Source organism: Crotalus tigris, unplaced genomic scaffold (assembly GCF_016545835.1).
Source record: "Crotalus tigris isolate CLP2741 ecotype Arizona unplaced genomic scaffold, ASM1654583v1 scf7180000017550.10884619, whole genome shotgun sequence".
Classification (NCBI taxonomy): Eukaryota; Metazoa; Chordata; class Lepidosauria; order Squamata; family Viperidae; genus Crotalus; species Crotalus tigris.
In genome coordinates this window covers 3030883-3058780 of record NW_024096468.1, presented here as the reverse complement: position 1 = coordinate 3058780, position 27898 = coordinate 3030883, and the positions used below count along the sequence as shown (strand labels likewise).

Genomic DNA, 27898 nt, shown 5'->3' with positions numbered 1-27898 from the left:
CACTTAGGTTTGAAGCAGCAAATTTCAGCCTGATCCCCCCAATTGCTTCTAGCTTCATTGTTTCTTCCTGACAGGAAATTCAGGCAGCTTTTGCACAAACTCTTTAAAAACAAGGTTCCACTAACCTATTAAACAGAAAGAGGATGAAAAAATTGCCAAACGTTCTGCATAGAGAGGGAGAAAAAAATCTTGGATTATTTATAACACCAAGCTCTTTAAGGTCTCTTCACTCTGTCTGCAAACTGCCTGCTGCTTAGAGGCCACTCCAATATTTGATCAAGAGTCTGGGCGGGCACCAAGCTTGGCAAATTGCAACTTGCACACACATGGTTTTTAGTACCCAGGAGGATCACACAGTCAAACACTGAAGCTCTGAAAAAAGGAGTTTCTTGGTATAGGTAAGTTGATTTTTGAACCACATATTTTGTAAATTAATAAGCAATTCTTGGTAGGCTGTACCAGAAGAATAGTTCTGGTTTCTTGTCATGAACTGGTAAAATATTAATCTTGGTGGCCAGCACAGAAATAAAATATGAATTGTATATTGAAATGGTGCAAATGTTTTAGCTTAAGCGAGACTTTTTCACTTTGCTAATAATGGTGAGGTTTGGAGGAGGGGTGTCCATAATTTGCAAATTCTTGACAATAAGGAATGACATGAAATAAACTCCCAATACTGCCAGACTCCCTATTCAGTCTTCTTCCACTGGATGCTCAAGTAACTTCAGCTGCATTGTTACTGTAACCATCTGCCTCAGATTATTGATGCAGGTAATCAAACTATGGGGAGGAATTAACAGTAAGTACTGAGTTATGACTAGAAATGATCAGGACATCTCAGACAAGGAATCGGAATTTCAGTTCAGAACAAATAACTAAAATATGTTCCTTTAATCAGTATGATATAAATCCAAGAGCTAATGGAACTGGATTGTAGAAGGACACCTATAAGCAGATGGTAATGCAATTTCCACAAATGTGGGTTTGGAAGGACAACTTCTGTGTGAGAGAATTCTGCCAGGATTAATAGAGTAGAGAAGAACCCTTTCTTAATATTGTTTTGAGGAGAGGCAGTCAATGTGTAGAATGTTTTCTTGAGCCAAGTGAAATGTCACAAAATAGTATGCAAATGTTCAAGTACTTTAATGCTCTTCATCAGGCTAGGCAGTAAAAAAAGAAAAACTGGAGAAGAACAAAGATTAATGATAAAGGATGCCATCTGCATTGACCAGCACTTTTTAATTGGAATGTTGAAAGAGATGTGACTTAAAGAATATGGAATTCAGCAGCAGAGTCCCATTGCGAATGAAAAATATTTTATGTCACTGAAAGAAAGGAGATGGTTCCTAAGAATAGCTACCTTCCAATTGCTAGGTACTAATCTTTAAGTAGTAGTTCTCTGATACTTGCACACTCACACTGAAGAAATTCAACAAAAATTCAGACTGCACCAAAGATAATTTTAGGTACAGCTAAAATGGTCAAATCAGAGCATTTAGGTAAAGCCTAAAGCCAATGCTGGGTAATTATTTCCACCTCCCATCTCATGATGAAATGGCTTGAACACCAACTCACTGGTTGTCTCCTTCATGTGATTACCTTGTAGCTTGACCAAGAGTTATGAGGATTCGGAAGCTTGCATATAATTTTAATATTTGAATTGGCATTAAAAAGATTTCCATAAAATGGATTTGAGTGTATTTCCTAATGGCCAACACAGCAACCTTTATACTTTATTTTTCAATGTGGACAGTAGTGGCACAAGTCCATTTTCCAAGCGAGGAGAGGAATGTCTTGTTTTTTTGGGCAAAGTGACACTGGAATGGTATGAGAAGTGGCATTTACTGAAAAGCTGTTTGCACACCAAATATCTCTACAGCATATAGTCTAAACAACCTATGTAATTCCTTAGCTATAGTTGTAAGAGCTTGTTGTATGTGCAAGCAGAATCTATTCAGTATTAGTAGGAATCAGTGTAAAACAGCTGCTTAATAGTTACTAAGAAGCTGAATAAAAAGCAGACATAATATGTCTGAGTAGCATTTTTTTGTGAAATTATATTTCTCTCCAAAGAATATTATTCCTTTGCCTCTTAGGCAAGGCAGCTATTGTAATTGTGAGCATATAGTTGTGAACTCCTTGATGGGCAGTGTACACATACTGGCAATAAATACAATAATAACCACATGAACTACAGCTGCATAATTTTTGTGATACTTATTTGGCTAGAGCCTCTGATTTTTAGAGATAGGAGCAAAACTTTCTGGTTCCAATTTGTGGACCTTGTAAAAAGAAGTTCTATGTGTTCTTCTTTTTACTACCACTTCCTATTCTAATTTTTCATTTTTTTAAAAGTCAAGTGTGGTACGCCCATTCTTCCTACAGACTTATTTGATCATATAGTGGGGGGACAGGCACTCTGATGTCTTTAAATAGTTTGGGTACCACATCAACAATCCTTTGCCTTGGTCCTGGTGGCTGGCAGTGCTTATGTAGAAAACATCACACACATTTCCTCCTCTCTATGAATAGTAGCCATTCTTTGATCAAGGAGAAGACAATCACTAAGATACATGCATCCCATATTTCTCCCTATATAAATCATGAAAACCTAGTCTGATTCAACTCATAACCAAGCCTGAACCCCGAAGAGAATGGTTCTAGTATCTGTTTCTTCTAAGAACTTCTATTGCTATGCAGATACAACTGCTCTCCCTAGTACCTTCCCTAAATGATTAAAAATCCAGACTAGATTTCTTGAGCAGCAGTTGCAATACTGCCTCCTTTAAGACATCCATCAATTGTCCCTTCCACAAATTATATCTTCCACACTGGGCTCATCCAGTCAACCATCTTTAACTAAAACAAGTCAATCATGACGGGACAGAGATTGAATACCAAATGAAAACCAATTGAATACCAAATGAATACCAATTGAAAACCAAATGCACAGCTACAATATAGGTTAGGCATGTCAAACTCGTGATGTCACATGACGTCAGGCGACATATTGCCAGCATTTCCCCCATTGCCAGCAATGGGGTGGGTACAGTTTCGGCATGATGCATCCGGCCCACGGGCTGGCAGTTTGACATGCCTGGTATAGATGATACCTTGATCAATAGTAGCAACTGTGAGAGGGATCTTGGAGTCCTAGTGGACAATCACTTAAATATGATCCAACAGTGTGCTGCAGCTGCCAAAAAAGCCAAAACAGTGCTAGGCTGCATTAACAGACAGAAAGAATCAAGATCATGTGAAGTGATAATACCACTTGATAATGCCTTGGTAAGACCACACTTGGAATACTGCATCCAGTTTTGGTCACCATGATGTAAAAAAGATGTTGAGACTCTAGAAAGAGTACAGAGAAGAGCAACAAAGATGATTAAGGGGCTGGAGGCTAAAATATATAAAGAACGGTTGCTGGAATTGGGTATGTTTAGTTTAATGAACAGAAGGACTAGGGGTGACATAATAGCAGTGTTCCAATATCTCAAGTGTTGCCACAAAGAAGCTATTGTCAAAGCATCTGAAGGCAGGAAAGAAGCAATGGATGGAAACTAATTAAGGAGAGAAGCAAACTAGAACTAAGGATAAATTTCCTGATAGAAAATTAATCAGTGGAACAACTTGCCTCCAGATATTGTGAATGCTCCAACACTGGAAGTTTTTAAAAAAAGATTGGACAACTATTTGTCTGAAATGGTATAGGGTTTCCTGCCTGAGCAGGGATTGGATTAGATGACCTCCAAGGTCCCTTCCAACTCTGTTATTCTGTTATATACATATCTAGCTTCATGCATTTTGTCCATATTCTTGGGCCCCCAATGCTATAAATCATTCCATAAAAGTAGATTAGGCAGTACATTGGACTTCCTTTGAACCTATATGTTCTGTGGCATCCAGGTCACCACTGAGATGAATAATTTTATCTCTAAAGTGCCTTGCAAATGAGCACAGCAAGCACATATAGGATCCAGTGTTCATTTGGCAGGATTTATGTTAAATGTCCCTGGACCAGATGTGAAAAGCTATAGCTGGATGCTACAAGATGAAGTGTTGGCAGTGAAGAAAATCTTTTTTGACTTTTTTTACAATATGCTCCCTCATTCATATTCTGTTGTCTTTGAACTGAATTTTTGCCACCTGTGCTCAAAATGTTTATGTTTTGGAATATACTAATTATTCCTTTTGGGAGAATTCTCATCCAAGATTTTCCATCTAGCCTAACATGAGAAACTAATAGAAGAGGATTCAATCTCTCATTCTTTAAACAATAATGAGAAACTGAGGGGGAAATAGCAACATCATCTTTCTGTGCAGGATTCAAAAGAAAAAAAATTAAACGGCCATAAATTTCTACTCCTGGCAAGCCACAGAATTGTATGTCAACATAAGAATGTTAGGAAAATATGGAATCCATTCTGGAAGGCTTTATGGATAAAGTTATGCAGCATTACTCAGAGTTGGGAATATACTATAGCTTTTTCATACATAAGAATGAAAATTGCTTCTCCTGCGATTACTGTAATATGCATGAAATGAAACCTGTTGGCTGGAATGGTCATTCACATTACACGTGCTCTGCTTCTACTTTGTCACAGGAACAATTTTTTGCATAATTTGCAGGACTGATGCCCTCTACCCAAGTTAGTGTATTAAATCATATATACAGTATATGTACTACAATTGTTGTTATTGTTAGTTGCGAAGTCGTGTCTGACCCATTGCGACCCCGTGGACAATGTTCCTCCAGGTCTTCCTGTCCCTTACCATCTTCTGGAATCCATTTAAGCTCACACCTACTGCTTCAGTGACTCCATCCAGCCACTTCATTCTCTATCGTCCCATTCTTCTATTGCCCTCAATCTTTCCCAGCATTAGGTTCTTCTCCTTCCTTCTCATTAGGTGGCCAAAGTATTTGAGTTTCAACTTCAGTATCTGGCCTTCTAAAGAGCAGTCAGGGTTGATCTCCTCTAGGACTGACCGCTTTGATCACCTTGCAGTCCAGGGGACTCGCAGGAGTCTTTTCCAGCACCATATACTACAATAGGAGTTTGTAAAGTTTTTGAAGGCATACTGTGGTTTCTCTCACAAAATAGTTGTGGTGAGATTGCTATCTATGATGCAGGATATCTACAGGGGAGTCAACAATATCAAAATCGCAGATGTGACAGAGCAATTGAAGCACACACACATTAAAAAGGACCTGTTATTTTGACACCATTGATCTACACAGAGAGGGGGGGAGGGAGAGAGAGAGAGAGAGAGAGAGAGAGAGAGACAGAGAGAGTGACCACCTGAAACCAATCAGAATGGTCTATCTATATCATCCATCTTTCATCCATCCTTTGAATCCATGAGCACAACTGAAATGTTTGGTATGCTTTAGGTGTTCAAAATCATAAAAATATATTTATAGAATTTGTCTCCTTTTTTATTGTTAAGTATCCCCTTAATAACATCAACTGGTTTCCCACCCCACCCCCAGGTGGATGCAAACAAAGCATGGGATTTTATTTACCCACCATTTGTCAGGTGTGAAAAGACAGGATCATATACGACATTCCAATAAAACTGATTTATTACCACTCATGCCTATCCACAGTATTCGACTAACAATTAGCACTATTTTGGCACTAGATAAGGGTCAAAAGGGCTTGGACTTTGTCCGTTTTTAGACATGTAGTGACTCTACCCTGGTTTCTCTTTTGACTCCGCCTCCAAGTTCTGCCATTCCTTCTTCTACACCATATTAATTTCTGAGGAACCCAATGAGGAGCAAATGAATTTTTAAAATAAAGATGATGATGATGATGACAATGACGAGGAGGAGGAGGAGGAGGAGGATACAGAAAGATAGCAAGCATTTTGGTGTACGTAGTCACATATCTCTATGTGTGTATGTCTCTGTGTATATCAATATATATATATATATATATATATATATATATATATATATATATATATATATATATTAAACAACCTGCCTCCAGAAGCGGTGAATGCTCCAGCACTGGAAGTTTTTAAGAGACTGAACAGCCATCTGTCCAAAATGGTATAGGGTTACCTCCCTGAGCAGGGGGTTGGACTTGATGACCTCCAAGGTCCCTTCCAACTTTATTATTATTGTTGTTGTTGCTGCTGCTGCTGTTGTTGTTATTATTATTGTTATTATAAAAATCCTTTCTCACTTCTGCCTCAATCTTGGATTTTCTATAGAGGCTTGAAAATTTGACAGTTCTGTGCAGTATTTCAGCTGTTTCTACCATTTTTGGACAGAGAACTCTGATGTTCTTCCAAGAAACTATGGGACCTGTTCTCTCAGCTTAAGAATCATAGCCCTAAGTGCTCCTAACGGTATCACCACAACTACCACCCTAGCCTTTACTTTCTACATCCTCTCTAGTTCCTCCTTCAGGCCTTGGTATTTCTCCAGCTTCTCATACTTTCTGGTATTGCTATGTCCATCATCACCACTGTCTTCTGGTTCTTTTCTACTACCACAATATCTGGTAGATTTGGCCAGTAGCTGTTTGTCCATCTGGATGTGGAACTCCAGAAGATGTTAGTCTAGTTATTCTCTATGATCTTTAGCCCATATACTGTGCAGATGTTCCTGTACTCAATGGATCTATTCCTGACTATATCTTATGTATTGCCACTATGATTTGTAATGTCTCTGAGGCTTTTTTGCCTCAGGTCCTTTCTGGTGTGGTAGAACTCTGCTTCTTAGATGCTTAGTGCCTGTTCTTGTGCTGCCATGATCAGTGCTTCAATGCTGTCTTTTAGTTCAGTGCTTTCCAACCAATGTCTGCCAGCTCAGCTATATGTCAAAGATATATTCCATGCAGGGTCTTGTCTTGCCACAGCATTTCATCTATTCAGTCTTCCTCTAGGCATTCTCTCTGCAGCTCATTTTGGATGCCCTTATTAATGTACACCTGGATGCTCTGAGTTTCATCCAGGACAGTGAGTTTGACATTCACTAGACCCCACCTGCACTCTTTCAAGCTAGTATATAGTCTCTGGGTATTGGACGTAGGTGAAAACCTCCATACATTGTGAGGAGTTTCTGGGTTTTCACATCTGCAGCCTCTGTGGCCTCCTTTGGTCAGCTCACTATATCAACAAGGTATCTGATGACTGGCAGGGTGTACACATTGATGACATCCTTCTGATTGAGCTCACTCTTCACCTGTTATATTTTTTGGAGGTACTTGGATATTGTTGTCTTCCTTGCTTTCACTTTGTGGTTCCAATGTTACTACCAAGGTAATTGTAGCTGGTCTATATGTCTATATATTTTCTATGTAGCCCACTGGTACTGGTACCATCACTTTTGATTACCTTCCCTCTATTTACTACCATCTGCCACACTTCTCCAGTCTGAAAGACATCCCAATGTCCTCACTGGAGATTTATGTCAGATGGATCTGTGAATATCTCATTCACTCTTAGCATACAGCTTGATGTCATCCATGTACAGGAAGTAGCTGATGATCGGTCCACTCTTGAACTTGTATCCATATCCAGTCCTTATGATTATCTGGGGGTCCAAGCCTATGCAGAACAGCAATACGACATCAGCTTGGCATATATCAGTGATGGCGAAACTTTTAGAGACCTAGTGTTCAAAAATTGGACCCGCCCCACTCCACCCCCTGCTCCATCCCAACTCCACCCCCACCCATCCCCTGCCCTGCCTGCCCATAGGGCCACTCACTGCTTCCAGGACCCACCACAGATCGCCCAGGCAGCGCCATGGCAGCCATGCCCTCTGCCCGCGTCCCACAACATCAACTGTGCGCAATGGGGCATGAGGGCAGAGTCTTGTCCACACTGCCTGGCTGCCATGTTCCTGACTGTGCTGCTCCACGTGTGCCACATTTGGGGGCAACTCTTCTCCAGGGGGGCTGCTGGTGAGGAGGGGGTCATGGGGGGAGGTGAGGCTGGGGTAACAGCACATGTGCACACAGAGAGGGCTCTGAGTGCTGCCTCTGGCACGCGTGCCATAGGTTCGCCACCACTGGCATATATCATATTTGATGGCCACATGTCTTAAGTTGATTTCCAGTGTTGTCTTCCACAATCAAATTAAGTTCTTGAAGAAAGTCCTTAGTGTCCTGTTGACTTTGTATAGCACCAGACATTCATAGATCCATATATATTGCACTGAGTTATAGGGTTTCCTGCAGTTAATCCAGGCTATGCTCAGATTGCTTTGTCTAGAACTTGAATTTTGGACAACTACTCTATCCAAAAGCAATTGGTGTTTTGAGCCTCTGGTATTGTTCCCAATGCCTTTCTGTGTTGTGCTCATGTACTGGCCCATATGATCCTATAGCTTGGCAGCTATGATGCCTGATAGGACTTTTCAGGTTGTGAGGAGGCAGGTTATTAGCTGGTAATTGGATGATGATGCTCCCTTGAGGGAGTCTTTCATAATCAGCACTGTCCTCCCTTCTGTTAGCCAGTCTGGGTGGGAACCTGCTGCTAGCAGATGGTTTATCTGTGCTGCTAGGCATTCATGTATCCTGTTAGTTTCTTTAGCCAGAAGTTGTACTTTGCAGGAAGTTTGCACCTTCAGATTTGCAAGATTGATGTTAGCCTTCCTGAATAAACCAGACAGGAAACACAACTAGATGACTTAAAATTACTTAATTGTAAGGCTACATTAATAGAATATTGCAAATTTGAAGGTGCAAACTTCCCAACACTTCTAACTATCAATTAGACTGGGTTATTCCTAAGTTTCTTTTTCTGACCATTAAATCTTTGGGGGCTCCTCCCTTGCTTGTCCAATTGTTTCCTAGGCATGTCTTCCCCTCATTCCCCAAGTTCTACCACACATTTTATTACACATAAGTACTTCCAGTACTGTTCAGTTTCTGTTGTTGGAGGCTCTACTGCTTCTGTGTTGTTGCACTATATTTGGGAGTATAACTTAGATCAGTGGTGGTGAACCTATGGCATGCATGCCAGAGGCAGCACTCAGAGCCCTCTCTGTGGGCATGCACACCATCACCCCAGCCCCACCTTCTCCTGCGGCTCCCTCCTCCCAGCAGCCCCCCAGAGGAGAGTCGCTCCTGAGCGCAGCCCATGCAGAGCAGCACAGCCAAGGACATGGCAGCTGGGCAGTGGGGACAAGACTCTGCCCTTCCACCCTGCTGCATGCAGATGATGCTGTGGGGTGTGGGCAGAGGGCTTGTTGCCATGGCGCTGATGGGTCACCTGGGTGATCTGCTGTGGAGGGCTGTGGAGGCAGTGGGTGGCCCTGCAGGCGGGCAGGGCAGCAGGTGGGCAGGGGGAGGTGGTGTGGGGCAGGGTGGAGGGTGGGGTGGTTTGGGGGCACTCGGTCTCTAAAAGATTTGCCATCATTGCCTTAGATGGTTCTTTGGAGAACAGGCATTTAGCTGAGTCTTATCCTTAATCTCCGCACCCTTCTGTAGTTTCACCAACTGACTAATTTCTCTCTGTGTTGTCTTGATCTTAGCAGCCAACCTCATTTTCCAAGGGGGTGGAGAGATGTACTGCTGTTCCCCAGGATTACATGGCTGTAGTGTAATGTAGTGTAGTGTAGTGTAGTTCATTGGTTTGAGTTATGATGATAGTAGGGATTGTCATGAGGGCTCTACTGGCATCTTCTAGGATAACATTTGATGGCACATCTCCACAGCATCTTAGTAATTGGTCTTGAGGGTTGACTGTAGCTTGATCTTATGTTTCACATCAACTACTATGTTGTGTTATGGAAGGGTGGCAGTGATGTTCCACTGTCAGGTATTGGCTGCGTGTTCACTTATTCTTCCTGGTCTCCTTCAAAACAAAGTGTAATGTATAATTGGTCTATCTCAAATTGTGAGAATAGTTTCCTCTTCACTAGCTGTTTCTCAGTGTGGATGTAGGTCTTTTATCCATCCATAGCTCCCTCAGACACTTCATATATCCCTTCTCATTAAGTCTACTGTTGCAATAGCATGCAATGGATTCCAGGTTCTCTAATTTTGTCCATGTATGGTATGTTCCATAGCCCACTTTTCACCAGATTGTCTTGGTTCCCCAACATCTGATACATATCTTATTAATCAGAATGATGTCCAGGCTGACATAAGTCTCTTAGTTCATGTCACTCTCGTATTCAGAGTAGACAGGTATGGTGTTAAGGGGTCTTTGCCCAAGGACTGGTAAGGTAGGTCCCAGTTGGGATTCAAACCCTAGTCTCCATGTCAAGGGACAAAGCTCTAACTTTTATGCTACCCAGCCGCTAGACAGTACCCATACAGCCTGGAGAGAGAGAGAGAGAGAGAGAGAGAGAGAGAGAGAGAGAGAGAGAGAGAGAGAGAGAGAGAATGTATATATGTATCTACTCTTTATGTGTATGTGATTGTGTAAAATATAATTTCTGTTATGTATATTATATATGATGCATGTGTGTGTATATTTATAGATTCATATGCATTTGTGCTCTTTCTCTTTTTTTATATGGGCAAGAATAAAGAAAGTTTTACCAAAAAGTCTCTTGTCTAGAGATCAATGACATTCCAGAAATCTGAGGACTGCTCATCAATCCTTCCAGACAAGCAAAAGTGTTATATTAAGGGTCTGTGTTCAATTAACCTTTGATGCCTACATCTACTCTAGACAATGCCTGAACATTGTGCTAAATATGCCTATCCACTGAAACAGCTCCCGCCCTCCACAATAACATATTGTTATTTGTTTTCAGTTCCCCAAACACTGAGAAGTTCCAAGAACACTGTGTAACAGGGTCAGGCTTCCTTTGCAAGAAGAGATCATTGGAAATTTATGATATTTTGTAATATTTGAATTTGTTTTCCACATGTTGAAAACAGTGGAAGCAAGTAGCACAATAGCAGTTTTTACAATGCAAAATCCCAGATCCCTATATTTGAGTATATAGAAGAGCCCTCGAAAGTGACTTCGACTCAGTTTATAGAGCAACCATGCAGTGTCTTCTTCATTCCCAGTCTCAAAATTCTCTTTAAATCCTTTTTTCAGCTTCTGAGATGAAATGTTCTGCCAACAAGTTTCTTTGTCATCGTGCCCAGGGGTAGAATGGACTTCCCTGGAACTGGCACCTACATTGTTTTCCTCTGATGATAGCAAAATTATTTCTGTTCTCTTGAGGATTTCATATGTAATTTCAATCTTGCAGTGTTTTCTATTGCATTTGATATTTTCTGGTCTTTCATTTAATTATATTTCAGTGCTCATATTTTCATTCTTTTATTCATCTTACAGATTTCTTTGAAACTACAGTTGAAAGATGGAAAAATATTTACAATAAATAGAAATGGGAATTTATATATAAATAATAAATAATAAGGAATGCATTGCTACTGATCATTAAGATAAATCACCTAGCTGTTAATCTTTTTTTTAAATTATTATTAGGAAAGAATATTGATAGCATGGCATGAAGTTGCCAACTTTTATAATGATGCTATCAATCTGAACCTAAAGGGAAAAAAAATACAATATCTCATGTAAAATAAATAACCATCCTAGTCAAATTTAAGGTTAAGCAGAATGCAGGTCTTGTCATCTTTGTTGTTACATATCAAGAAATGAAGTTTGGTATCGGTTAATAATCCTTATTTTTATACACTGTTTTGCATAATAGCAATTAGATGAAGACATAGTTTTTTATTCTAATGAGGCAGTTTCCATTGAAATAAAGTATAATGGGGAAATAATCCAATAATGTAATGTGAAACTTGTAGAATTTCTAGTATAATAGGACAATAATTTCTATCAACCCCCAATCAGTACACCAATGATAAGGGAAGCTGAGAGTTAACTAATGTCTGGAGGAATACAGATCTCCTATCTTTGGTCAATTCAGATGACAGTTTTACAAGCTTTGAGGCATAAGTCTTCGACTAACATGACTTTTTACTCTAGAGATGCCAGGGAGTTCCTCAGACCAAGAGAAGGCTATTTTCTCTAGTTATTAGCACAAAGGAGCTGGAATATGTTTTGTTCTAGTGACAAAAATTAGGGATTCCTCACTTCATTCCTTTAATGCTATTTTTTCTCATTTGCACATTATTCATAAAACAATGTTGATCTTTTCAAATATCCTTGCTATTTTAAGAAATCTTTTTCTTGACGTATACTGGTCCATTAGCTGCTCACTGACTGGTTTAAATCCAACTGGCATATCAAAGTTTTATTAATCAGATTTTTAAAGGTGATGCCCTATATATGTGTGGATTGTCAACTCACATAAGTCAAATCGGCAGGGATGACATGAGCTGCAATCCAGTTCAAATAAGTGGCATTCCCTTGAAGAACATTGATATAACTGGTCCTTAAAGTGCTCACTTGGTGAAGTTGCCAAGGCATCTTGAAATCATTAAAGGTAAAAGATGTTGCACATATGCAACATTTCAAAAGATTACCTGCTTTTCGAGTGGTAAAATGAGGTTACAATAAAAAAAATGGAAGGAAGACAAAACCTGGATGATGGTAGTTTTTTTAAATTGAATTTCATTTTATTTTAAATGCAATTCATATCATTGCAACTTTTCTGCTTCAGAAAGTTCCTTCTTCTCACACTAAAAATTACAATGCTTGAAAGAAGTATTGACCTGTACTCCAAATCCCAAGAACCTCGTGTTATACATCCCTCTTTTATTGGTATTCCTACCAATATGAAACAGAAGCTCAAATCTTATTGTTTATGGCATCCTATATTGCAATATCCCAAACAGGACCATACATTTAGAATTTATTCTTATAATAATGACATGTAATCTGAAAATGGAGGACACAGACATCAATTTGTGGTCAAACTTCTCTTCATTGCTCTCCCTGACTTCTGTAAATATAGTAGACCAATTAAGATGGTCCATCTTAGGTGTCTGAGAGATCCAAATTAGTTTTCCATTATAATTCCACCTTGCATCTGGTTGCCAGGTGGAAAAAGAAGATGGCTAAGGTGTTGGATGTAATTGCTCCTGAGAGGTTTTCCATCAGTTGCACATCCAAGGAGCATCTTCGTTTCCAAGGAACTCCAGAAAATTATGTGAGTGAAGAGATGTGAAAGAAAGGGCAAATCTTACTTGCTCTTTCAGATATAACCTCCTCTGCTGTGAAGAAAAGAAGGATGAAGCCTGCTTAGTTTTCTGCACTTACTCTGCACTTACTGCATACACAAAGTTGGTGAGTTCAGCATCTTAACAGGCTGTTTTGTTGGTCTGCTACATTCTACACCAATAAAATCATAGATATTTAAAGACAGAGAGTAAAGAAAAAAGGCAATATGAGAAAAATTCTTGGATCAAAATTCTTTTTTCTAAAAATTGAATAGACTACAACACAATGTTCTCTTTCTATCATATCCAGTGTATCTGTGTGCATGCATGTAAAACCAAGATACTGAGAAAATGATTTTAGTCTACTCTTCTTGGATCATTTTTAAAATACAGTCCTAATATACGTATTGAATGTGGTATTTCCAAGGTTTTTTTGTTTTATATTTTCCCATGGATTGATTGGAATGTTGCTGTTGAAATTGTTATATCGATGATTTGCTTTTAATCTGAGCTTAATGTCAAGTGCCAGGGAAATCAAGAAATCCAGACAATTCAAATGGGTATAAAGATTTTTTGTAAGCTTGAGCTCTCTACAAGAATCTGAACTACTAACGGCCAAGGGAAATTAACGGGAGATAAGAGCCAAAGGAATTCAAGGTGGGTAGGACTTAGATCTCTTGTGGGTGACTGATGACTCATTTGACCTCTCCCTCAGGCTCGGCCTGCTCATCTCCTACATCTTCAAAGAAGGGAATTATATACTTCTCAAAGTTGGTTTTGACTGGAAGATCTTACAAGTCTTTCAAATTGAAGTCTCTATGCCTGACATTAAAAATCTAATAAATGCTTTTAGTGGTTCCATAAACCTGACTCAGACTAGTATGTATGAAAAGCATACATCACTTATGAGTTAAACATAAGTGATCTCAGTCCCTTTTATACACATTAGCAGCTGCTAATTAGTATGGAACTGTGGTAGTAGAGTGGTTAGAATGTAGCATTGCAGGTTAACTCCGCTTACTGCCAGGAGTTCGATCCTGACAAGTTCAAGGTTGGCTCAACTTTCCATTCTGAAGTTGGTAAACTAAGGACCCAGATTTGGGGGGGGGCTAACGCTGTAAACCACTTACTAAAACACTATGAAACAGTATATAAATCTAAGTGCTATTGCTATTGCTGCTTTGTTTTCTTAAGTTAATATTTTTGATGGTTGTTTTTTTCTCTGTTTTTTTTTTACTGTACTCTTTATAGGTAAAACCAAAGTTTGTGGCACAATGCACTGGGCTTCTGTTTTGATCCTAGTTGGCTTCTGTGGAATATCCTTGAGCCAATATGAAGATCAGTATGAGGACATATTCTGGCTACAGCAATATTTACGCAGCCAATCTTCCTACAGCTATTCACCATATTATGAAGATGAGATTCCCCCCTATTTTTCTTACTCTTCTGAGCCAGTTGGATCCTATGTTGGAGAGCCTGTCCCTGAACCACCTGTTTCTAAGGAATGCCCTCAAGAATGTGAATGCCCCCCTCATTTCTCTTCTGCCTTGTATTGTGATACACGCAATCTTAAGTATCTTCCATTTGTGCCTTCTCGGATGAAATATGCCTACTTCCAGAATAACCAAATTGTGGCAATCCAAGAGGGAGCCTTTGACAATGCAACCAAGCTCGAGTGGTTAGCACTGCATGGCAATCAAATAACCAGTGAGAAAATAGGCAAGAGGGTCTTTGCCAAGCTCAAGAATCTAGAAAGGCTGTACCTTGACCATAACAACTTGACCAAAGTGCCTCACCCTTTGCCACAGTCACTGAAAGAGCTTCACCTGGCTTATAATCAGATCTCCAAGATCCCATCCAATGCCCTTGAAGGCTTAGAGAACCTCACTGCATTGTATCTCAGCAACAACCATATCCAAGAGATAGGATCAAATCTCAAATGGTTAAACTCTCTGATCCTTGCAGATCTGAGCTACAATCAGCTCACAAAAGTTCCTGGTGGGCTTCCAAGCTCCTTAGAGCAACTCTATTTGGAGCACAATCACATAAATACAGTCCCTGATGATTACTTCAAGATCTCTCCTAAATTGCTGTATGTACGAATGTCTCACAACATCCTGACAAATGAAGGTCTCTCCGCAAATGCTTTCAATACTAGCAGCATTCTGGAACTTGACCTCTCTTACAACCAGCTTCAGAAGATCCCACGAGTCAGTACAAGCCTTGAAAATCTTTATCTTCAAGGGAACAAAATAAATGGTGAGCTTTCGTATTCTGAACTATGAGCTAGTATGGGGTGGCATTGAAGCAGGATAGACTGGGTGGATAAGCTGTTGTGAAATGATCACAACTATGGTAGGTAAAAGGATATCAGCTGCTTTCTTGGATGCAATGTTCAGAAATCGTGGTACATTTATCCCACCTCTGCCTCCTTAATGGTTTTTCTTGATAAAATCAAAGACAGAAGAAGTACTAGGAAAACATGGGAGATTTGCAAATGAAAGAGAGACTGGAGGTTACTAGACAGAGGTGCAGTCTAATTTTTATATGTGATAAGGCTTGTTATATGAGCAATTGAAATATATCTCAGTTGTTCCTTGTTACGGCAATGAATAGAGAAGGAAGATTACCCCCAAAGTTCCTGTTGCAGAAAGTGGTGCCTGAAACCTGATGCTTTGTTCCTGAGAACTTACAGCATTCTCACAAAGCAACCTAAAGAGCAGGGGGGGAGGGGAATTGGCTGCTGGTTGTGAACCCAAAGGGGGCATCCAGCAAAGCTGCTGGAAGCTCTTGAAAATTGACAATCAATTGGACTTTCTCCTCTACTGGAAGTTTTTCTTTCCCATATGATAAAGAGGAAGAAAAGGGGCCAGTTCTCCTATCCTTAGTTAGAAAGTACCTTAAACAGCCTGGAACAATTTGGGGAGGGGGAGGTGTTTTAAAACAGATTCATAAGGACACACTTCTCTCTCACACAACTGCCCTTTTTTTCCCCCTTGGGGAGGAGAAAACATTTTCTCTTTAATTAGCCACTGTTTTGGTTAAAGCACAAAATGACAGGAAATTGAAACCAGAAAGCAACGGGGTCAATTCCTCTCTTGGTTTTTCAGTTTAGAGAATATTCTATGTTCTCCAAAGTCTGCAACAGATAGTTCTCAATTTACAACCATTCATTTGATGATCATACCTAGTTTAGTAATGGAATGTCTGCAAGAAAGCAACAAAGTTCAGAGAGCACCAAGGTCCCCAAAGTTACAATGGTCCTTGCACTTACGACCATTGCAGTCTCCTCATGGTCCATGATCATAATTTAAGTGTCTGGCTACTGGTGTGTATTTACGAAACTTGCAGTGCCCTGGGGTCATGTAATCACCATTTGCAACAGCCAACTTTTGACAAGTGAAGTTAAATGAGGAAAGCTGGCTTCACTTAATGACTGTGTGATTTGTTTAACAACTATGACAAAAAAAGGTTTGTAAAATCAGATGCAATCATATGATGGTTTACTTAACAACTGCATCTCTTAGTAATGGAAGTTCCGATCCCAATTACAGTCATGAGTCAAGGACTACCTTGACATACAACCATAATGGAGCTTGGCTATTATGGTCATATGTCACAATAGTCATGGGACCAACCCAAATTTATGACCTTTTGGTGGCAATCATTAAGTGAACATAGCAATAACACTTAGACTTATATACCGATCCAAACAGCCCTCTACAGCCCTCTCTAAGCAGTTTATAGAGTCAGCATATTGCCCGCAACAATATGGGTCCTCATTTTACCGACTTTGCAAGGCTAAGTCAACCTTGAGCTGGTCAGGATCAAACTCCTGGCAGTGAGCAGAATTAGCCTGCAATATTGCATTCTAACCACTGCACCACCATGCCTCTCTTGCTTTGCTTAACATAAGAATTAAGCAAATGCTGAAGTCATTAAGCAAGCTAACACCATCATAAAATGCAGTCACATGATAGTAAGATACTGCAAGTGGCCATAAATGCAGCCACAATGCTGAGTGCCCAAAGTTCAGTCACATGATTGCAAAGGTAGCCTGACCACTGGAACTTCAAATCCAAGTCATATGTCTCCTTTTTTTGGGTCAGTCATAACTTCTAATGGTCACTAAGCGACTGATTGTAAGTCAAGGACTACCTGTATATTTAAATAGGTCCTTCATGAGAAGGAAGATGGCTAAGAATGAAGGAATCAAAGAACAACAGATTTGCTGTGGGCAAGAGAAGCTATTTTCCATCAGCCAATACCTCTGACACAAGAAAAGGTCATTCAACATCATTGTCATCAGAAAAGAAACACAACTGGAAAGAGGGGGAGCAGAGTTTCAAAATAATACAGACCTGTAGTTCCTGATACTGCTACTCTAATGTGTTGGAAGGCAATACTCATTTTCTTCAGCCATTTAAAATTCTCTTGATATTTGCTAAGATCAAAGTAACCCTTGATATCCAGTGGCAGTTTTGCTTTAAGGGGAACTATAGTTTGACTTTTTAGCACTTAGCATTTTATGACATAATTCCAGTCATCGTGTATACCAATGACATACTCCTATTTCAAAAAGAAATTAGTGTAGGTAAAGAAGTTTTTTTAAAAAAACAATGCTTAGTAGCTAAAAAGGACTGGATTCTCTTACGATGGGTGAATTAAGTAAGTGAAAAATAACAGCATAAGTAGAAGCAAGATAAGAAAGAGAGCTAAAAGTCTAAAGTTATTTCCTAATCTTAAAATGATTAATGTTCAGTGTATAGTCCATTCATTTTCTTTCACTGATCAATGGTGGCAAACATTAGAAAGATCAAGTTAATAACACACCTGTGATCTTTCTGACATAGTTTTGAGTGTTATCATAAGTTGGTTTAATAGAAAACTCCAGGAATGCAAATGAGATTTACACCAGATTAAGAATGTGTTAAGATTGCTGCTTTAAGCACTGGTTTTATATCTATTTGTCTGAGAATAATCTTTACTAAATTCAAATGGAGCTTTAAATATGCATGTACAGAGCTCTGTTAACTGTTTTTAAATATTGTAACTGCTTTGAAATTCTGATTGGAATAACGTTTTATAGGCTTGATAAAAAGGATTCTTGTAGAATGTTTGGCTTTGTATAAATGAGATACCTACAACAGGTAAAAAACAATAATTTTGAGTTGGAGAAAATATTTGGTTAAGTTGCATTCCAAGCTTAGTGACAAATCCGCCATAGGCTGTGGGTCTCTTGCACCTCTTGAAGAAGAGACAGCAGTCTGGCTTGTTTTAATTATTTCTTTATCTCTAATTGAGGCTAACATAAGGTTATTTACTACTTTACCTTATAAAGGCATATCAAGTATAGGTTCATTTACTTGAACTCTGACCCCTGGGAGCTCAGCATCTTTTTTCCACTGTCCAGATCATTTGGACACAGGGAACCACTCCTGTTCCCCTATTGCTAATTATAGTTCTGTCTCAGTGATTCCAGTACAACCAAAATAGTTAAAGACACACCCTCCCAGCAAACCAGTGGTGGGATTCAGCCAATTCGCACCACTTTGGTAGAACCAGTAGCTAATTTTTTGTTGCTCAGGCCCAGAATGGACTTCCGGAAGCGGCCACACAGAGAACCAGTTGTTCACATGTTTGAATCCCAGCACTGCCACAAACCCCTGCAAAGTAGCTCTAGTACCTTGCGTTGGATCACTGGGGAGGGGTGAGAAAGAGAGAGAGAAAAAAAAAAGTTAAAGTCTTTCCTGCTGCGAGACCATCCCTGTTCAGTTTGTGTGTGTATATTTGAATGCTTATGGGGAAAAGAGGCGAGAAATCAAGAGAGAGAAAATAAAAAGTGTATTAATAGATTTATATTAGTGTGAAAATGGGACTATGTACAAATGTGTATATCTGCGAATGTGAGATCTGAGTTCACAAGATCATATGTTTTACATGTAGCACATGAGATTTAATCCTGGCTCTGTCCACTGGAATACAGCCCAATCACCACCACGTCATTTACCCACTCCTGGTATATTGTTAGGCAGATAAGCCAAAATAAGCCGTAAATTCACAGAGAAGGTGAGAAAATCTGAAGCTTGAGTTTGCTGAGTCCCATTTTATCTAAACAAAGGAGATTATGGCATATTCTTAGTGTAATTAGTTGATAAAGCAAGACTTCAAACTAATTATGGACTGTAGAAATCAGTTTCAATATATTTTTTAACAAACTGTACTCAGAAGCATTTCTATCCATCAGGAAGTACAAAAGCCTGAAGCCAATATAAGAATATCCTTTTAGCATGCAATCATCTTTTAAAATTACAGATATCCTAGCACAAATCATAGCACAATCACACTGCAATTTTTGCTGGTTTTAGAAAACCACCTTTCAAAAATTCAATGAGATAATCATTAGCTAAATCTTAAACTGATGGCATAATTCAGATTCTTCTTCTAAGGACTATAACTTCTAACCAGTGGAACTTCTATCCACAATTTGTGAGATCCTTTGCAGGTAAACTGAAGATGGGGGACGTTTTACATCAGAGGTCTGTCTGCATCAGTCCCTGTCAAAGATCCAAAATGTAGCACAAGATGCTGACAAAATCTTAGACGTATCATTAGAATTTATCAAGATCTCTCACTATATCCCCCCCTTTTTTTAATTTGGGTAGGCTTGAGTGCTGAGTAGGCATTCGGTGGCAACCTCTAACTAAGCTTTCATTTCCAGAGTGGCACCAGCTCTAAAATAAAGTCTTTTTATCCCAAATCACTTTGGAGTTATTTCCACATCTTTCCTGATTATGAATTTCAGATAAATTAACTGTGCCCTCCTAGTTTTTCTTGGTTCTCACCTGTTGAATTTATCTGTGTATGTATTTGTAATTCTTATTCAAGAATTTAAAAAAAGAAAATGAAAAAAGTAACACAACTAATAGAAAATAAGAAAAAAATGAAAAAAGCTAAAAATGCAAGAAAGGGAAAACCTAAAATAAAAATAGAAACGAAAGGAAAGGAAAGGAATACAAAAAAGTAGCTTCAATTCATCCTGAAAGCAGTAATAAGTACAATTATAAACTTGCCTCTTATTCTATAGCAGGGGTCTTCAAACTTGTCTGGCTGAGGAATTCTGGGAGTTGATAAGTCCACAATCATAAAAAGGGACAAGGTTACTGATAGATTAAAACCACAAAGAGATTCTTGCCCAAATAATTTAAAAACTAAAATCAATCCGAAAGAAAATAGAAGAGTAAATAAGAAAATAATAAATTATTTAAAACTCTGAGGGTTTTTTTTTTTCATGGAAGTACTCTAATAAAACACTGCTCCCACAATAATCACTTGATCTAAAACAAGGGTTTCAAACTGCCGGCCCGCGGGCTGGATGCATCATAGCGAAACCGCACCCACCCCATTATCGGCAACGGCATGCTGGCTGAGGAATTCTGAGAGTTGAAGTCCACAAGTCATAAAAGGGACAAGTTTGAAGACCCCTATTCTATGGTTACAACATATCTCTCTTCTTTCTCTAATCTAGTTTGCCTAATCATCAATATTGATGTCTTTTGTTGTCTATGTCTTTTCTAGAAGCAAAGAAGTCAATTCAGCCATCTTGGCAAATTCTACCATCTTTCCAACTATTCCTTCATTATCAGTAGTGCTGAATCTTTCCATCTTACAATAATCTTGCTGCAGTTGTCCTGTAGAAAACAAAGTTCATGACTTTTTTTCCCCAACCGTTTTCTATCAATCCCAAAAGAAATACCTCTGATCTCAATTGTATATTAATATATAAAATCCTCTGAATCCATGTACCTGTTGCATTTATCAAATTTACGCCTGTCAGGGGTCTAAAAAGGTATCATCAAGTCAGGGAGAAAGTTAAGACAGCTTTGCCAGTCTCAAACTTTTCTTCAAATCTCTGGCTCTTTGTGACAGACAATTACATTGTTTCTCCAGATTCCTTTTTATGGATTCCTTCATTTTTCAAGGAGTTCTGTAGTTAACCTTTGAAGTATTTTTAACATTTTTTTCATAAGACAGATGCTTTTTTTCTTCCCCAAAGTAAAAAAGAAAAATACCAGAACAAGAAGACACAGGAGCAAAATTAGTGCTGAGTATAGACCTGAAAGTTGCTAGACTTTGAAGATAATGCAGACTTTTATTTCTTACGCAGAATCTTTTTTGTTGTTGCTCTTTAGGCCTCTCAAATGAAAAATAGTCAATTTTCTTTCGCCCATTTTCATTTTGACTCATCTGCAGAGTTCAAACTCTAATCTCAGCTAAGATGCTGAATTGAAAATTTGAAGGCTAGAGACAAAAAAAAAGTAGTTCTTTCAGAAGGATGAAGGCATTTTGAAAACAGCATATAAGTGCTTTTTGTGCTGCAAATACTGTAGGATACTACTGTGGATTCAGGCAAACAGGCTTTGCAGGCAATTTGTTTCTAAAAATCAGCCAGAACCATTTGGCCCAAGGCCTGTAATACTGCAAAAATACAGCAGTGTGTAGCAACTCAGGCTCCAAAAGCTCTCCGCTCTCTTAAAAAGGAATGCCTGCTTCCCACTTCAGACCTTTTCCCAAATCCTGCATATCACTGCGGGCAGCAGAGGTTTAACAGATGGTATGAGTTACTATTCTACTTTCTCTGGTGGTTTTATAGTAACATGCAGAGTTCTGCACATACACTAAAATAATAGCAGTTTGATAAAATAGGATTGGGAACTTGTTTCATTGGTGTTTTTACACATCCCATTATGGTTTACTATGGAAGCAAAAAAAAAATTGCTCTTCTTCAATATGCCATTATCTAGCAAATTGAAATTATAATATTCCCACTCCTGATGACTGCTGCTCTTCCTTACGTTTTACCTTTTAAATACTTCTCAGTTTTGAATGTTGCTGCTTTGATATGCAGCAGATGGTCTTTCTTTTAGAAACCATTCAGCGATCATGTAGTCAATGTGGTTTGACTACTGAATGATATTTAAAGGACAAGTGAGGTTCCCAGGCCATGGCATTGGTTTATCTTCACTAGAACCATGATGAGGCCAAGACTGGCTTGACTATTTGTAAAAAGTGGAAGGCTAAAGATCGGTAAAGCATATTTCATTCTTCCTCTTCATTACATCAACAACAAATAACCTTTTTACCTAAGTCAAATTTAAATATAAAAAGAATGTAGCAGAATTAACCTACACACTGACTGATTTATACAACACAAAGGGATTGGAGGTTAGAGAATAACAGAATAGCAGAGTGGGAAGGGACCTTGGAGGTCATCTAGTCCAAGCCCCTGCTCAAACAGAAGACCCTATATCATGTCAGACAAATGGTTGACCAATCTCTTCTTAAAAGCCTCCAGTGATGGAACACCCACAACATCTGAAGGCAAGCCATTTCACTAATGAATTGTTCTCACTGTCGGGAAATTTCTCCTTAATTCTAGGTTGCTTCTCTCTTTGATAAGATTCCATACATTTCTTCTTCAGATGCTTTGGAGAATACGTTGACTCCCGCTTCTTTGTGGCAGCCCCTTAGATATTGAAAGATTATTATCATGTCACCTCTAGTCCTTCTCTTCATTAGACTAGATATATAGGTAGTCCTTTAGTGACCATCTGAAATTACAATGGCAATGAAAAAAGTGACTTATGACCATTTTTGACACTTATGACCATTGCAGCATCCCCATGATCACGTCATCCAAATTCAAACACTTGGCAACTGATTCATATTTATGATGGTTGCAGTATCTCTATGTCACCTTTTGCAACCTTCTAACAAGCAAAGTCAATGGGGAAAACAGGTTCACTTAACAACCATGTTGACAACTGCAGTGATTCACTTAACAACTGTGGCAAGAAAGGTCATAAAATGGGGTAAAACTCACTTAACAACTGTCTTCCTTAGCAATAGAAATTTTGGGCTCAATTGTGGTTGTACATTGAGGACTACCTGTATCCAGTTCCTGCAATCCTGTGAGTTCTAGTCCCACCTTAGGCATGAAGGCAGCTAGGTGAGTTTGGGCCAGTCAGCCTTAGGAAGGATTCAGTGGCAAATCATTTCTGAAATCTTAGCAAGAAAACTGCAAGGATTTGTCTACCCAATTACCAGGAATCAAAGTTGATTAAGGGTAGAATCTGTTTCAAATAACTAAGCTTTGAATGCCCTCTGGCTGCTTAAAAGGAACAATACAATTTATTTCCTCCAGCATATATCTGTCTATCAATCTGCCTTGGAAGCCTTCAGAATCTCACCGTAAGAACAATCACTTAAGAATGGCAGAGAAGAAAACAAGCCTAGTTCTTAGACAGTTCTTATTGTCAAGATCTCTGTGATCTTTGGGCAACACAATACATATATCTCCCAATTACTTATGAAGTTTGTTTATGCAGTAGCCATCAACATTAGTAGTATAGCATAGGTCAGGGGTCTTCAAACTTGTCCCTTTTATGACTTGTGGACTTTAACTCCCAGAATTCCACAGCCAGGTGCCTGGCTGAGGAATTCTGGGAGTTGAAGTCCACAAGTCATAAAAGGGACAAGTTTGAAGACCCCTGGTATAGGTTACTGGTAGATTAAATCCACAAAGAGATTCTTGCCCAAATAATTTAAAAACTAAAACCAATCCAAAAGAAAATAGAAGAGTAAATAAGAAAATAATAAATTATTTAAAACTCTGAGGGTTTGTTTTTTTTTCATGGAAGTACTCTAATAAACCACTACTCCCACAATATATCACTTGATCTAAAACAGGGGTTTCAAACTGCCGGCCCGCGGGCTGGATGTATCATAGCGAAACCGCACCCACCCCATTATCAGCAATGGCAAAAAAGTCATGATATGTCATGTGACATTGCGAGTTTGACATCCCTGATCTAAAAGAACAAGAAGTTTCCAACTAAATTATTTATTTCTCCCCAGAACCCAAGCTACGCACAAAATGGCTTTTCAGTAAAAGCTCCAAAGCCTGACTGCTACCTATCTCAATTTTCAGGTCTTAAAGTAACGCTTGCTGATTTTCTTCTTTTCATTTTGCCCCCCTTGGTTTATTTAAATGGAGTTTTAAATTGCCTCTGACCCATTGTGGTGATAGTTTCTTTCAACTTTGGTTTTAAATGGATTTCTTGTAATTTTAATATTCTTTTCTTAATTATTTTCATCAGCTTTTTTGAATGCTTCTTAGAAATTCATGGCCTATTTCTGGTTTGACAAGTGATAAAAACGATCTTGGAATAATACCAGTGTTTTTTAACCTTGGCAACTTTAAGATATGTGGACTTCAACTTCCAAAATTCCCCCACCTGTCTATACTGTGGCCACAAAAACATGGCTAAATGCAGGTAGTCACTAGGAGTCAATTTGACTCAAAGGAGATTTTTACTTTTACATCGTATGAAATTGTATATGATGACCTAAAGGCCCCTTTTAAATCTTTCAATTCTATGTTTGTGATAAAAACCTTCAATTAAATTTAACGTATATTTAGACATATTTCATGAATTAGTTGCTGCTTTAGTCACCTATTAATAAGAATTGCTTTGAATAGGTAGATTAATACCATTAAAGGAAAATGGCACAATTCGGCTTTCATGATGAAAATAATTGTAAAAAAAAATTATCCTAGTCTCAGATTTTTTGGATTTATAATGGTATATTGTACAATTCAAATAATTTTTCTATGATTCCATGAAAATGGTTTAAATGTTAAACTCCTAGCTACCTCCAACTTTGCAGCTAGGGATGCACTGCTTAGCCCAATAAAATCTGGATCAGAAATGTTATTATTACATAAAAAATAGAGCTATTGTATTTGGGCTGAAAATGCTGACTAACCTCTAGATGGCAACAGAGATATACACTGAACTTTTTTCTGCCATCTGATGGTCATCCAGATGTGTGCAGCCTAAATCTTGTAGCAATAGTTAAAGGCCAACTACAGCTTATTTTATATTTGTTGCTTCTTCAATCTCTACCCAATACATAGGGGGACTAGTAACCTTACCTTACACCACAGCCCACAATGCCATTGTTGCCTTGCAGACCTACTGGACCTCAAGGTCTAAAATATAAAAGGAGAATGTCCAAAATCCATACTGCCTTAGGGAATTTTAAGGCTTAACCCAACAGTTCTGGAAGGCATTAGTTGAGGAATGCTGATTTATGTCTTTAGAGTAACTGAAACTCCCTTTGAACTAGCTAATCCCTGGAGTTACATATAGGAGATCCAAGCTAATGAGATTTGCCTTTGTTGATAAGAATGTAATACCTAATTCTTGAGCTACATAAAAGAAAAATGTAAGTGACACATAATTCTTTCTTTTTGTTCCCAGAATTCACCATCAAGAGTTTTTGCAGCTTTGTAGACATCATGAATTTTTCCAAGCTACAAGTCTTGAGGCTGGATGGGAATGAGATCCGTCGCAATCATTTGCCCTCAGATGCTCCACTATGCCTGCGGTGGGCCAATGTCATAGACATTTAACTATTTCACTTGTTTCTTTCCTTAGATCGCCTCCATCATATGAACAAGGCCAAATACCTCCTGAAATCCTATGGCACAATGAGGATTCTTCCTCACTTTTATTACTGCTTCATTTGACTGAGCTTCCTCAGTGGTATAATGTAAGAAGGATTGGTAACCTGATCACAGAGGTGTTGTTTATAATAGTCAATTCGGTAACAACAAATAGGCCATCCAAATCTTTGCTTACCTCTTTCCCACTTTGTCTCTACCATACTATCCTGTCTTCAGCAATCACTTACCCAGTTTTCATGACATGCTGTTGGGTAGTGCTCATTCTCTTTGGTGAGCAGTACAGAAGTCTTTTTCTTTACAAGTGTTTCATGTGTGTAGCATTAGAAATTCAATGCCAGCTGGGATAACTTTGGGATTTAGTTTTCCATGTGGGTGGACAGCAATGAAAAAGTACTGTAGCATATATGCAGTGGGAGTGGATAAGACTAAATCCAAGCAAAATGAAAACAGATTAAAGCACGGGTGTCAAACTCACCGCGTCAAGTGACCTGTCATGATCTATCGTGACTTTTTTTGTATTCCGGTACTGGGGTGGGCGTGGCTTCCACATGATGCAACTGGTCCAGCAATTTTATACCCCTGGATTAAAGGGTTGGCCACCCAACAAGGAACAATTAGAAAGATGCATTAGGCAAACAGAAAAAAAAAAAAACAAAGCCAAGAGAGAAATCAATAACAAGTTAGTTGACAGTATAATTCTCCAGGTTTTAGTTGCCAGCTAAGTAGCATCATTTTGTTTATTCTTCTTTCTTTTCCATTAGTTTTAACATACACAATACAACAACACACATTACCAGTGGGGAATCAAAACTCCAACAAGCTTAGCAACACATAAAAATTGCATGTTGAGCTAATCCTGATGCTATACAGCAAATGTCACCATTATGTTTCCAAACCCTAATAGATGCTTGTCATTTATAATAGTCATAATTTAGCCCCTAGAAAGACACAAATATAGTTTTGCACTTAAATAGTTTCAGTAAGACCCTTTCTCTCCATTTTTTTTCCATTCTTACTTTGCTCTAATGCTCCCATTTAATCTCTTAATGTTCTGCAGTCAGTGCTGTTGTAGCAGAAGGACTTTAAGTAATATTTCCGCCTCCAATTGCACTTAGAGAGATTAAAAGAAGTAACAGAGACGTCAAACCTAACATTTTCACACAGTTTGATGGCAGCCTTATAGCAATAGAAAAGCTTCATTCATATCACATCCCGGAGGGGTGGAGAGAAAGAGTATCCTTTTCATTTTCAGGAGAAAAGAACATTTTACTATGTAAACTTCTGATGGCATTGAGCCCCATTTGAGGCTTCCTACAACCTACAATCCTACAACCACCAGGTTTTTTTTTTTCCTTTCTTCTGTTATAGTGCAATGCAATTCATTACTCAATGCTTTCAGCATGCGTATTTTATATTCCTTTCCATGTGCTGCTTGAGTGCATATAAACAATGCTACTGTTTGAAGGCATGTTTCTAAATAGTAATAAAATGCAATGAGAACCATAGGCATTAAAATGGTTGGTAAGATTCAGTATCATACAAGCAAGATGTTTAGTCAGCATATAATGAAGAATTGAGCGTTTTAGGCTTGTACTACTCTGTATGTTCCCATTTCAGCACAATAATCCAATAAAAGGTGCATCCTAAATCCTTGTTATAATAGCATTGCTTTCTTGGTTCCTGTAAGTCTAATTACATTTGCTGTAATTTGTTTGCTTGACTGTAGAATTGCCTGTGTTAAATTTCATGCAAATCATAGTACAGTACCAGCTACTGCCATAAGAATCTATGGTGCTTTCATCTATCATCCATTGAGTTCTTTCATTTCTATAAAATTCATGGAGGGAAAAACAAGAACAAGGAAAAAATAGGTCTTGGGAGATTCTGAGACACTCAAAATACCATCAAAACCTTTTTGTATGTGTAAAATGCATGCTGACAATATTTTAAAAATGTAGATGCATGAACTGTAGATACCATTATTGCTCAATAAAATCCTTTTTATAATTGCATGGAATGACTTGAAAACTACCAATTGTTGAGAGGAAGTCTGAAACATCTGGTGTTAGTGAATAATTATCAGGAATTAAATCCACTGTGGAGACATTTAACACTGCACTTTGAAAAGAAGGTATCTGCAAGGCTATTTAGGGGATCAGATCAGTGGTAGGATTCAGCCGGTTCACACCACTTCAGCAGAAGCGGTAGCTAATTTTTTGTTGCCCAGAACGGACTTCCAGAAGCGGCATCCACACAGAGAATCAGTTGTTCACATATTTGAATCCCACCACTGGATCAG

General features: G+C 38.6%; 1 protein-coding gene across 3 annotated transcripts; it reads left to right on the top strand.

The window, feature by feature from the left end:
- The first annotated feature begins 45 nt into the window (after positions 1-45).
- Positions 46-27611, top strand: FMOD (fibromodulin). 3 transcript variants are annotated; one of them, XM_039340369.1, is made up of 3 exons: positions 46-398; positions 14319-15326; positions 25394-27611. In XM_039340369.1, the coding sequence occupies exons 2-3, from the start codon at positions 14342-14344 to the stop codon at positions 25543-25545; spliced, it is 1137 nt and encodes a 378-aa protein (XP_039196303.1). In that variant the 5' UTR covers positions 46-398; positions 14319-14341; the 3' UTR covers positions 25546-27611. The 3 variants fall into 3 exon arrangements, with proteins under 3 accessions (XP_039196303.1, XP_039196312.1, XP_039196323.1); XM_039340378.1 differs by lacking the exon at positions 46-398 and adding an exon at positions 712-771; XM_039340389.1 differs by lacking the exon at positions 46-398 and adding an exon at positions 13016-13194.
- Positions 27612-27898: the final 287 nt, after the last annotated feature.

Excerpts from the sequence above, each read along its gene's own strand:
- FMOD (XM_039340369.1), top strand. The coding sequence starts at position 14,342 with ATGCACTGGGCTTCTGTTTTGATCCTAGTTGGCTTCTGTGGAATATCC. Across the intron at positions 15,327-25,393 it reads TCAAGGGAACAAAATAAATG|AATTCACCATCAAGAGTTTT; the intron begins GTGAGCTTTCGT and ends TTTTGTTCCCAG.